General features: G+C 44.3%; 1 protein-coding gene across 1 annotated transcript in view; it reads left to right on the forward strand.

The window, feature by feature from the left end:
• LOC126413465 (sodium leak channel NALCN) overlaps positions 1-13,338 on the forward strand; it is a 429,358-nt gene that overhangs the window by 126,602 nt on the left and 289,418 nt on the right. Inside the window, exon 8 of the mRNA XM_050083266.1 lies at positions 4,864-5,009. Within this exon, the coding sequence (XP_049939223.1) occupies positions 4,864-5,009 (146 nt within the window). The remainder of the gene's footprint in view (positions 1-4,863; positions 5,010-13,338) is intronic.

The following is a 13,338-nucleotide window of genomic DNA, read 5'->3' on the forward strand; positions in this document are numbered from 1 at the left end:
ATCGGCCGTATGTTGCGCAAACACGGCGTAAAGACGATTTTCAAACCGACAAGGAAGATCAAAGAGTGTCTTAGATCGGCAAAGGAGAAAAGAGACCCACTTGCAATGTCGGGAATATACCGTATACCATGCACATGCGGAAAAGTTTATGTCGGAATGACTGGACGATCAATTAACACCAGGATCAAAGAGCATAAGCGACATTGCAGGTTGGGGCAGGTGGAGAAATCGGCCGTGGCAGAGCATGCACTGAATGAGATCGACCACGTAATAAAATTCACTGACACGGAAGTTCCGGCTGTAGAGAAGCACTATCACACGCGCTTGTTCAGAGAAGCTGTAGAAATCCAAAACCACGTGAACAGTTTCAACAAGAAAGAGGAAAGCCTTAAGGTAAACGGATCCTGGCTGCCCGTACTGCAGTGAACGACCGTCGCAGGTAGCAAGAGGAGAACCGCACTGGAAATGACCGCGGAGAAGCCCTCGGATGTTGGCGCGCCAGGTACATATAGTCTGCGGCCGCGAGCTCGCCTCCAGTTTACCACCGGCAATGGAGGGTGAAGCTTTGACAATGCCAGCCACTCGTGGTGGCGAAACGTCAGAAAAATCATTAGATGAACGTCAGCCGAAGAACCCGAGACAGAAGCCAATAGGCAGTTTGTCAACAAGTGGCCACAAAAGTCTTAACAATTTTGTATACTTGAAACAGATATACCAAGGCAAGAAGTGGACACAAAGTGCCCATAACTGCTTTGAGCTGCATTTATGAGTGCCAAGGCATAAGAACCACCACAGTGCTGTGCAAGTTGCCTGAAGACCACACTATACTCTTTTGCACCCACTTTGTTGTGTTCGCCTTGTACTGGTACTAGCATTAGGGGAAGCACCCTCACAGTTGTGGTCGGCTGATTCCAGAACCAGCTCCGTATTTATGACTTGTGCACATAAACATGCCTTGGCCCTTGCTGTCATAGGCTTGCTACATAACTAGATCTGTGTAGACATAGACATCTTCATTTTCCACCCAGGACAGGAAGGTATGTTTCCAGCGTGCATCTTTGAGCATGATTTGGAGTACAGAATTTTATTGTTATTGTTATTATTATTATTATTATTATTATTATTATTATTAACCTAACAACTTTGCAAATAGGGACAGTTTTATTCTGGCAAACATTTATGTTTATTGTAAGTCTCTACCCATCAAAGTCAGAGAGTCCATTCAGAACTGTATTATTGGCAACACTGTCTGTTTAACTTTGGTCTATAAAAGTTGTGTCAATTAAGGTACTTGTATTTGATTTTATTCTGGTGAGGAAACTGACTACAGGAAAAATACCCACTTTGTTTTACAGAAAAGAATAATCTAATGTAAAATGGGAGTTGTTTCGTAACATACCCTTTTTGTCTTTCTTGGTTTATCACTAACCTATGTTTTGAACTGTAGGTTTGTATTTAATACTTGCCTTAAATACTGTTTACATTTGCCAAAAAGGACAGTGTTGTCTGCAAAAAAACTCAGTGTTGATATCTTGTACCCCTGGAAATGAGAAACAATCAAGATTTTTGTTTTAAATTTTCACCATAGTTTCTCTAACATCACAGTTGAAAGGCAATAAAGATTACCTGTAACCCCCATCTCTTTTACAATATCTGAGAGGATGCTAAGCAGGCCAATATAAGACATCAGGACACTGTTCCAAATTATATCCGATTTTCTTTGTTACTGTTTGGTCTGTAATATCAACATGTACTTTCTCTTGTCTCTGGTCTGTAATATCAACATGTACTTTCTCTTGTCTCCATCATACATCCATTATATCTATATTGCTAGCCATTATACTTGTAACACAAGGAATGGTAGCATATAATGAAATTTTACTTATTGTGCATTTGCAATATAAAAGGAAGAACACCTGATTAAATTTGTAGGTGATTTGGGGATGTACAAGGTGAGAAAACAAGTACACAGAGCTGCCACCCCTGGCAGTAGTAATGGCTCTAACCTGGATAGCATTGACTCAAACTGAGCGTGGATGGCAGATATGGGATTTGTCACTCCATGCTATTTCAACTCTGTGCCAGAGTTCATTAAGTGTAGTGACAGGCAAGTGGTGGAGTGTCAGTCTCTCAGCAATCCACGAGTAGATATTTTCAGCAGGTGAGAGATCTGGACCATGTGCTTGTCAGGGAAACAGCTGAAAACTCTCTATATGAAGACATGTTCCGATAATATGTGCAACATGCACTCTTGAATTACACTACTGGCCATTAAAATTGCTACACCAAGAAAAAATGCAGATGATAAATGGGTATTCATTGGACAAATATATTATACTAGAACTGACATGTGATTACATTTTCATGCAATTTGGGTGGATAGATTCTGAGAAATCAGTACCCAGAACAACCACCTCTGGCCATAAAAAGGCCTTGATACGCCTGGGCATTGAGTCAAACAGAGCTTGGATGGCATGTACAGGTACAGCTGCCCATGCAGCTTCAACACGGTACCACAGTTCTTCAAGAGTAGTGACTGGCGTATTGTGATGAGCCATTTGCTCGGCCACCATTGACCAGACGTTTTCAATTGGTGAGAGATCTGGAGAAAGTGCTGGCCAGGGCAGCAGTCGAACATTTTCTGTATCCAGAAAGGCCCGTACAGGACCTGCAACATGCAGTTGTGCATTATCCTGCTGAAATGTAGGGTTTCGCAGGGATCGAATGAAGAGTAAACCCATGGGTCGTAACACATCTGAAATGTAACATCCACAGTTCAAAGTGCCATCAATGCGAACAAGAGCTGACCGAGACGTGTAACCAATGGCACCCCATACCATCACGCCTGGTGATACGCCAGTATGGCAATGACGAATACACGCTTCCAATGTGCGTTCACCGTGATGCCGCCAAACATGGATGCAACCATCATGATACTGTAAACAGAACCAGGATTCATCCAAAATAATGACGATTTGCCATTCGTGCACCCAGGTTCATCGTTGAGTACACCATGGCAGGTGCTCCTGTCTGTGATGCAGCGTCAAGGGTAACCGCAGCCATGGTCTCCAAGCTGATAGTCCATGCTGCTGCAAATGTCATCGAACTGTTCGTGCAGATGTTTGTTATTTTGCAAATGCCCCCATCTGTTGACTGAGGGATCGAGACGTGGCTGCACGATCTGTTACAGCCAAGCGGATAAGATGCCTGTCATCTCAACTGCTAGTGATACGAGGCCGTTGGTATCCAGCACGGCATTCCATATTACCCTCGTGAACCCACCAATTCCATATTCTGCTAACAGTCATTGGATCTCAACCAAAGCGAGCAGCAATGTTGCGATACGATAAACCACAATCGCGATAGGCTACAATCCGACGTTTATCAAAGTCGGAAACATGATGGTATGCATTTCTCGTCCTTACATGAGGCATCACAACAACATTTCACCAGGCACCGCTGGTCAACTGCTGTTTGTGTATGAGAAATTGGTTGGAAACTTTCCTCATGTCAGCACATTGTAGATGTCACCACCAGTGCCAACCTTGTCTGAATGCTCTGAATAAGACAGATATGTTATGGCTGCTGATCAAATAACCAGCTGTGTAAACCAGAAGTGACCATACTACTGCACCAGGTGTTGTAACCATCATCATCATCAGCCAGTTCAATCGTTAAATGATATGGCCTCTTCGAGTCATGGATTCAGGTAGGCTTTCAGCAGTCTTTTCCAAGTGGGACGGTCTAGGGCAGTTCTCTGCCAGGTGTTACCAGCAATCTTCTTGATGTCTTTGTCCCATCCGTCTGGTGGTCTTCCTCTAGGCCTCCAGTGCTCTCTCGGACTCCACTGCAGTTCTAGCTTCGTCCATCTGTTGTCTTTTCTTGTTGTGACGTGGCCAGCCCACTGCCATTTCAATGAACCTACTGTCTCTAAGATGTCGTTAACCTTCATGACAGACCAGATGTCATCTGCCCTTTTCCTGTCCTTTCTTGTATAGCCCAGCATTGATCTCTCTGTGGCTCTCTGTGCTGTCCTAAGTTTCCCTTTTGTAAATGAGTTCAATGTCCATGTCTCGCAGCCATACGTCATCATTATGATGATGATGATGATGATGATGATGATGATGATGATGAATGCAGTCTGGCAATGTTCCTTCTTCTTGGACCTTCCACACATGAATACATCCATCATGATTTATTATGTAGGACTTATCTGAAAGATGACATGGTGCTACTCCTTTGGGTGTATCACTTTTCAGTGTGCCTCTCTTTGCTGCCGTGTGAAACAAAGTTGCAACAGTGGTCACCACGCTGACACTCCATGGTGCTCCAGATATTGTCACACTATTCATGTGAATGCTTGACTTATTGTATACAAGTCCATTTCCTTACTTGAGGTATGTGTGACATGGCAGCACAATCCTGCATGGCTGAATGAACAGCATGTCTGTCCTCTCTAGCACCAGTAATGTGCTAGCATTGTTGAGATATTGCATGGAATTGAGTATAGCCCTGCTGAACCCATCAACTCCACATTCACATGACAGTGGTGGTATCCCAACCAATATGAGCAGCCTTATTGCAGGCTGGTTAACCACAACCTTGTTGTTAGATGAGACATGGCGTGATCTTCTCACAAACAAACAACATTCAAATATGATTTATGAGTAAGAAAACCTGCTGAGTTATTTTCTGTTTCTGGAACCATTTTAGATAATCTTATTTCAAGTTGTAAATTGCTGTATTCTTTTGCTTCAAACATTTGTTCATTATTGATGTATAGGAAGAACACATATATGCCACCACTAAATTAAGTTATATTATGTTTGAAAATGTCATTAACAACAGTTTTATTTATTTTAGATACATCACCATTAACAGCTTGGCAATCCCTGATACATTTTGCTCGTTGGATCCTGATTCTGGCTACCAATGTCCTGTCGGAATGAAATGCATGAAACTTGAACTGTCTCGATATGTGATGGGTTTTAATGGTTTTGATGAATTTGGTAAGTATCTCTCTCTCTCTCTCTCTCTCTCTCTCTCTCTCTCTCTCTCTCTCTCTCTCTCTCTCTCTCTGTCTCTCTCTCCCCCCCCCTCCCCTTCCCTGGCTCCCTCTTCCTCTTCCTCCCTCCTGCCACTCCCCATCCCTCTCCCTCCCCCCTTTCCTTCTCTAGCCATTCCTCCCTCCCCCCTTTCCTTCCTTATCCATTCCTACCTATCCACCTACCTACCTTCTTTCCTTCCTTCCTTCCTTCCTTCCTTCCTTCCTTCCTTCCATGTTGCACACAGAGATCCAAGGGGGAGGAAGTAGGTTGCTGACAACATAGAGGAAAACATAAAGTGAGGTACCTGAGTAGTGAAAAGTAGGAACAGGAAATATGGGGTAGGTACAGGGAGAAGTGCTGACCATTGTACTTTGCAATTGGCTGGTCAAGATTGACCCTTGCTGAAGTTTGGCAGTGTCTGTAATTGAAGTACACAGCTGGTTGGCGGTTACCATTCCCAGTTTGATTTTTCAAAGAGTACACTATGGCTATGGCCCCTTCTTGGCTTGCATTTATCATTAGTCTCTCACCCAGCACATAGTCCTAAGTGACTGGAAAAAGTGCAGGTTACTCCTGTTTATAGGAAGGGCAAAAGAACGGGCCTGCAAGATTACAAACCAATATCCCTAACGTTGGTTTGCTGCAGAATCCTTAAACATATTCTATTCTCAGTTCGAATATAATAAATTTTCTTGAGACTGAGAAGCTCATATTCACAGATCAGCATGGTCGTAGAAAGCATCGCTCAGGTGAAACTCAGCTTGCCGATTTCTCACATGATATATTGTGGACTATGGATGAAGGGCAACAAGCAGATTCCATATTTATAGATTTCCAGAAAGCGGTGCCCCATTGCAGGCTGTTGAAAAATGTACAAGCATATGAAATAGGTTCACAGATATGTGAGTGGCTCAAAGACTTCTTAAGTTATAGAACCTAATATCTTGTCCTCGACAGTGAGTATTCATCACAAACAAGCGTTTCATTAGAAGTGTCCCAGGGAAGTGTGATATGACTGCTATTATTCTCTGTATACACAAATGATTCTCTCTGGTTTCGGGCGGCTAGCAGAAATGGTAAAGAATACCAGTCTTGCTTCCATGATTAAGGCAGAACTCACCATTTGCAGCATCGTCGAGCTGGTGCATAGCCAAGTGGAGGGTCTGAATCAGAGACTCAGTCAGTTCTGTGACCTTGTAGACTGCAGATTCCTTGACTTGCACCATCAGTTGGTGGGTTTCTAGGTTCCGCTTAATGGGTCAGGAGTCCACTACACACAGGAGGCAGCTACACAAGTAGTGGGGTCTGTGTGGAAGGGACTGGGCAGTTTTAGGTGAAAGGGTCTCAGGGAACCACAGAAAGGGCGTCTGTCTAAAAGGGGGCAGGTAAAACATGGTAAGGTAGTTGTAGAAACAATCAGTATTGTAGTTGTAAATTGTCATAGCTGTGTTGGGAAAGAACCAGAGCTCCAAGCCCTGATAGAAAGAACTTAAGCTCAAATAGTTATAGGTACAGAAACCTGGCTAAAGCCAAAAATAAGTTCAGCCATAATTTTTTCAAATGATCGAACAGTGTTCAGAAAGGATAGATTACATACGGTTGGTGGTGGCATATTTATTGCTGTCTGAAGTAGTTTGCCTTGTAGTGAAATTGGACTAAACTATTAATTGGATCATTTTACCGACCCCCCGACTCAGAAGATACTGTTGCTGAACAGTTCAAAGAAAACTTCAGTCTAATTTCAAACAGATACAAGATTCATACCATTATAGATGGTATGTTTAAAGCTGGCAGCAGGCATAAAATGCTATCCAAAATTGTACTGAATGCTTTCTCAGAAAATTATTTTGAACAATTAGTTCATGAGCTCACTCGTAGCGTAAATGGTTGCAAAAGCATACTTGACCTCTTAGCAGCAAATAATCCTGGACAAATAGTGAATATCATGACGAATACAGGGAGTAGTGACCACAAGGCATTTGCTGCTAAGCTGAATACCGTAAAACCTATAACCATCAAAAGAAATGCAAAGTATAGTTATTTAAAAAAGCTGATAAAAATTCTCTTAACGCCTTTTTAAGAGACAATCTTCACCCCTTCCGATCTGATCATGTAAGCGTAGAAAAGTTGTGAAATGATTTCAAAGAGATAGTATTGACAGTGTAGCAGCACCACTGTTTCAGATGGGAAAACATTAGCTTCAGTGCAATATTTCGGAATGCACAAGTTACAGCCAGGTGCAGGCCTGTTGACAGTAAGTTATGCTACCACCGGTTGCGAAGTAGAATGGAGGCCACAGGGCCGTAGACCCGCTGAAAAGAGTAAACACAGTGGTTTGCATGGTGCTTGTTACAGGCAGAAGGGGCCCACTGGCCCAACCCAGGTGTTATGAGTACATGACTCAGAGTAGCATGTTAGCAAAACAGAGGCGCACAACCGTGTATAAATAGGCACCGGTTCACTAACAAGGCATTCAAGTGTGACAGCTCCCCTGGACAGTTTAGCATGTCACACTGGCGGCTACACGCAGTAGCAGATGGGGCGTCAGTGATCCAGTCCACAGCAGGTCACTGGTTCGACCCTCTGAGGCCAACGTGCGGTCTCCAGCCACCAGCAGTGGGCCATGCCATGGCTCACTACTATGGGCAGTCTTGTTGGCTCCCAACGCACGCTGGAGGCATCCCGAGGCTTCCCACTAGCGCCGCTGAGGCGGTAGGGGCGAAGACCGCTGGGTCGACTGCTGGCACAGCCTGATATGGGACTTAACAGCTATGGTCATCAGTCGCTGATATCATCACAACTCCGCAGCCGTACAAGGCCGACGCACAGCAGAGCATTGCCTGGGTTGCTGAGGCAGCCATTCCGTGCTAAGTCATTTCATAGACAGGAAAGTGGTGTCCTCAGCTTTACATGACCCGGTGACGCAGACCGAGAAGAATGGGGCACTGTAGCTGGAAATTATAAATCACTTGGGAAACTCGGACAAGTCTTAATATGGCGCATCCTGACAGACCATCCTTGTCCAACATCCCCTCTATGTTTGGTGTCAGAATAGTGGTCGTCATCTGTACAGTAGGACGTTCGAGCCCACCGCCTGCATTACAGTCACAAAATGTGGTGAGTGTTGGCCAGTTTTTCTTTTTGAGTGTTGGACGTTTTCTTTCTTTTTTTGTTTGTGTTTTGAGTATGGCTCCTGGCAGGCCATTTTAGATGTTTTCCATAGGCATATTATTATTATTATTATTATTATTATTATTATTATTATTTTGTCAGAATAAGTGTTAGTGTGTTTGGGGCAGTAAGATGTTTTTTTTTTCAGGCATTTGATTACTTTTGTACTGGTGTATGATGATACGGAGCTGTAGGAAGTCAGGTTATTCTTATACTTAAATGTTTTGTTTCGGGACTAACTGAGAGCGAAAGCAACACAAGGGCATAGTCAGGGACGCGAGGTGTGTCGGAACCAGAAGTGGTACGGATTTTGTTGGAAAAGGTAGCACAATTGACACCATACAATACACAGTTGAGAAGTGAATTAACAGCTAGAACTGAGTGGGAAACCACATCGGATCAGTAGTTGTTGCCTAGGGTACTGCAGCAGGAGATTGATCCAGCCGCCGCGAGTTTGATTATTCCATAACAGAATAGCAGTTTGTACTTCAGGGAGAGGTTGAGTACAATGACAAAAAGGCAGGGGGAGACGGTAGAGAAATTTGCAGACAGGATAAGAGAAAGTATAAAGTATACTTATGAGTTGGGTCAGAGCGATAAAGTGAATGGTGTTCTGTTGCAGGAGGCCGAGCAAAGGTCACTTGATGTACTTTTGAGGGGGTTACCAGTGCATATATCACGGAAAGTCTGTGAAGGGTCTGCAAAAGATTTGTATTCAGCCATTCAGCTGGCAATTCAGCGTGAGGAAATAGACGTGGCAGTGGAGGTATGTGATAGACAAGCAGTGTTTCAGCAAGTATAAAATGTTATAAGTGTGGTCGTACAAGGGTAATCCCAAAAGTAAGGTCTTCTATTTTTTTATAAGTGCATAGACCTGTTTATTTCTACAATGGTTTACATCAGTTTACAGCTTGAACATTTAGCTATTTTTTGACATAATCAGCATTTCTGTTCACGCTGACGCTGTGGCAGTTTTTGTATGCCCATGTCATACAAGCTTGCCGCCATGCTGTTCAGAAAGTTATGAACATCTTCTTTCACTTCGAAAAAATAGGAATTGGAATTACCCTCGTATGTGACATGTGCAGAGACAATGTACCCAGTCACTGAGGAATAGAGGAAGGGGTGGAAATCGGCGGCTTGGAGGATGGAGAAGTGGAGTCAGTAGAGGTGGACAATCATTAAATGGCAGAGGGGGCCCAAGACCCACCTAAGGGAGCTCCCGTCTAATTTCAATGCTACAAATACGTATACAGAGGTGGAATGTTCAGTGGTAGGATCCATAGGAACTAAAAAGTTTAAGATTTTGTTGGACACGGGCGCAAGTGTCAGTGGCTACTAAGAGTTTAATGGGATGATGGAAGTTAGACCCACCATGTTGTAGGTTGTGTGGAGTGGGGGATAAGGAGGTCACACCTTTTGGGTCAGTAACAATTGACTTTTGCATAGGGAAAGTCGAATTTGATGCAGGCATTGAGGTAGTAGTACCATGGGTAAGTGAGGGCTATGACATGATCCCAGGAGTAGATTTCCTGCATCAACATCATGCTAAAATTGACCTTGGACAATGAACTGTGGAACTTGGTGGAAAGTTATTTCAGCTAGGAGAAACTGTTGTCGATGCAGAACTGTTGCGAGGGGCGTTCAACATAATGAACAAACCAATTGAACTGCGTACATTAGCATTAAGGCTTAATTCGGTTGAGTGTGTGTCTAGTGACACCAGGAAGTCACTTTGGGTAAGTGTAGAGTCAAATCTACCTGTGGGTACGGTATGTGTCATTGAAACATTGGAGGATAATGAATTTTTGGATTTGTTAGGTTGTTTTGTGGAACATAGTATGGTACGCATACAGGAGGGAAACGATGGGCGAGTAAAATGTGATTTGAGACTTTCTCGGCGTATTCCATTCGTGAAATCTTCTCGGGTGGTCAGCCGAGTAAAGGCGTCATCTTCTCGCAACGTTTCGAAGTGTTTCATACCCATCATCTTCAAGCGAAGAGTCGAGATGCTGTGTTGCGCGGTCCTATAAAGGCTCCTGGACCAGTGACTGATTCCGGGCGCCGACCAATCAGGTACCTGCGGAATCGGCCGCCGCGCCAGTGGTGGAGGGTTCGCGGCGCGGACCGGGCGTCGAGTCCCTGCCGGTTCCTAATACGTCTGTGGCCACTACCGTCTTCGTGCCGGAGCGTTCTCTTCTAATTTTAGTTATTGCGGGATTCCAAGCTGTACTAAGTTGGAAACCAGTGTCTCGATTGATCAGGTTGCTGTTCAACCGAATTTCTACAGCCTCTTTGAAAACTGAATCCCAAAATCCTTTAGCGTCACACAGCTTCTTCGTACCCTCAAAGAGGAAGGTGTGTCCTTCGCCGATTTTTCTGTCTGACCAAGGCGTACATTTCTAATGTGTTCCGAGCGCCTCTGCGTGATGCAGCGCTGCGTTTGTCCGATGTATTTCGTACCACATTCACATTCAATACTGTATACGCCCGGAGTCTGCAGTCCTAGGTGGTCTTTGACTGAGCCAAGTATGTCCTTAATTTTACTTGGGGCATGAAAAATTGTCTTGATGTTGTGTTTCTCCAGAATGCGGGCAATCTTGGCTGTTGGCGGTCCCGCGTATGGTAGAAATGCCAGGCATCTGGTCTCATCTTCTTCTTCTGGTGTGTCTACCTTCCTGCTCTTGTGTAGGGCGCGCGAGATTTGCGTCTCATTATAACCGTTGCTGCGGAAGGTCTTCCTTAGGTGTTGTAACTCTGCAGGTAGGCTGTCATCATCACAGATAGACTTGGCCCTGTGCACAAGTGTGTTAAGCACTGAGTTGCGTTGTGCTGGGTGGTGGCAACTCTGTGCATGAAGGTATAAATCCGTATGTGTCTTCTTCCTATACACAGCGTGACCCAAGGTGCCATCAGGGTGCCTCTTGATTAGAATGTCAAGGAAGGGCAAGCTTCCGTTTTCTTCCACCTCCATGGTGAATTGTATGTTGCTGTGTATGCTGTTGAGATGTCGCAGGAAGTCTTGCAGGTTCTCTCTGCCATGTGGCCACACGACAAAAGTGTCATCCACATATCTGTAGAAGGCTTTAGGTTTCAATGGGGCGGTGTCCAAGGCTCCGGCACGAAGACGGTAGCGGCCACAGACGTATTAGGAACCGGCAGGGACTCGACGCCCGGTCCGCGCCGCGAACCCTCCACCACTGGCGCGGCGGCCGATTCCGCAGGTACCTGATTGGTCGGCGCCCGGAATCAGTCACTGGTCCAGGAGCCTTTATAGGACCGCGCAACACAGCATCTCGACACTTCGCTTGAAGATGATGGGTACGAAACCCTTCGAAACGTTGCGAGAAGATGACGCCTTTACTCGGCTGATCACCCGAGAAGATTTCACGGATGGGCGAGTAGTTCCTGTGAACGTGGATAATTTTAGTGTGACGGACGCGAGCTTGAGAAAAGGAGTTTTAGTAGCGAATTTGGATGTACCAGATGACGAAGACTGGTGTTCGAGAGGTAGGCGTAGCGATCGGCCACTAACTGCTAATAGAACTGCATTGCATAACAAAGTTAAGCATTTGAAAAGAGAAGAAGAAGTGTTGTGGGAATTTAAGGATTTGTTTTTTCCGCGAGGGCTCCTACCAGCAGCTCCATTGGTTCAGCATAGGATACCAACAGGGATCGAAGCGCCTGTTTATCATAAACCATACAGAATACTGATGTATTTGCAGCTGATTGTGGAAGATTTCATTGATCAACAGCTTGCGGATGGTATTATAGAACATAGTAATAGTTGCTGGGGAGTGGGCATAGTAATAGTTGCTGGGGAGCGGACATTGTTATTTTGCCTAAAAAAATCTATGGATGGAACTAAGAAATACAGGTTCTGTTGTGACTACAGTACCTCAATAATAAGACAGTAACAGATGCATACCCCATTCCAAACATATCAGAGACTTTGGATCACTTAGGACAGAGTCAGTACTTTCCTATGATGGATTTGTCAAGTGGTTACCATCAGTTAGAGGCGGCTCCAGAGGATCGTCCAAAAACTGCTTTCTCTACTCTGGGAGGCCATCACCAGTACATCAGAATGCTATTAGGTTTGAAAAATGCTCCGGCAATGTTTCAGAGGTTGCTAGACAGTGTGTTTAGGGGTTTGAAACCATGGCAGTGTCTTATCTATTTGGGTGACATTATAGTGTTTTCAAGTAGTAGCATAGCCAGCGGTTAAGGGAAGTCTTTATGAAGTTAAGAGCAGCTCATTTAACATTGAGCCTCGAGAAGTGTCATTTGGCATTGGAACAAGTGAAATATTTAGGTCATATCATCAGTAAGAACGGAGTGCGAACATATCCGAGGTTGGTACAGGGTGTAAGGGATTTTCAGGAGCTGAAAACAGTTAAGGAAGTGCAATCATTCATAGGAATTTGCAGTTCCTATCAAAAGTTCGTGAAGGGTTTTACAGATTTAGCACAGCCATTGACATGATTGTTACGGAAGGGCGTGAAATTTGAGAGGACAGAAGAGTATCAGAAAGTGTTTGACAAACTGAAATAAGTGTTAACATCTGGTTCTTGTGTTTCCTGATTTTGAAAAGTAATTAATTCTAGTATGCAATGCATTGAATTAAGCATTAGCGTGTGTTCTTAGTCAGGAAATTGATGGGAAAGAACATCCTGTAGCCCTTGCGTCTAGGCAGTTGAATGCAGCAGAGAGGAATTACCAAACAACAGAGAGGGAGATGCTTAGTGTAACCCAGGGAATCACATATTTTAAATGTTATTTATATCAGAGAAGATTTCGGGTAGTGGCAGATCATGCTGCGTTGAAGTGGTTGTTGGGGTTGAAGGATCCGTCCACTAGACTCGCTAGGTGGCTCTGAGGCTTAGTGAATTCAGCTGTGAGGTGGTGCACAAGCCTGGGAAGAAGCACGGTAATGCGGATGCACTGAGTAGAAAGGTGGCAAAAGTGGAAGTCATAGGTTATGACCTAGCAGTATGCCAAGAATTACAGGATGCTGACGACAATTGTAAATTGTATTGGACACAGCCACAATTTAATATGTATGATGGTCTGCTGTGCAGGGAAACAAAGATAGGACCAAGGGTAGCAGTGCCAGCCA

Source organism: Schistocerca serialis, chromosome 1, assembly GCF_023864345.2.
Source record: "Schistocerca serialis cubense isolate TAMUIC-IGC-003099 chromosome 1, iqSchSeri2.2, whole genome shotgun sequence".
In the NCBI taxonomy this organism is placed as follows: Eukaryota; Metazoa; Arthropoda; class Insecta; order Orthoptera; family Acrididae; genus Schistocerca; species Schistocerca serialis.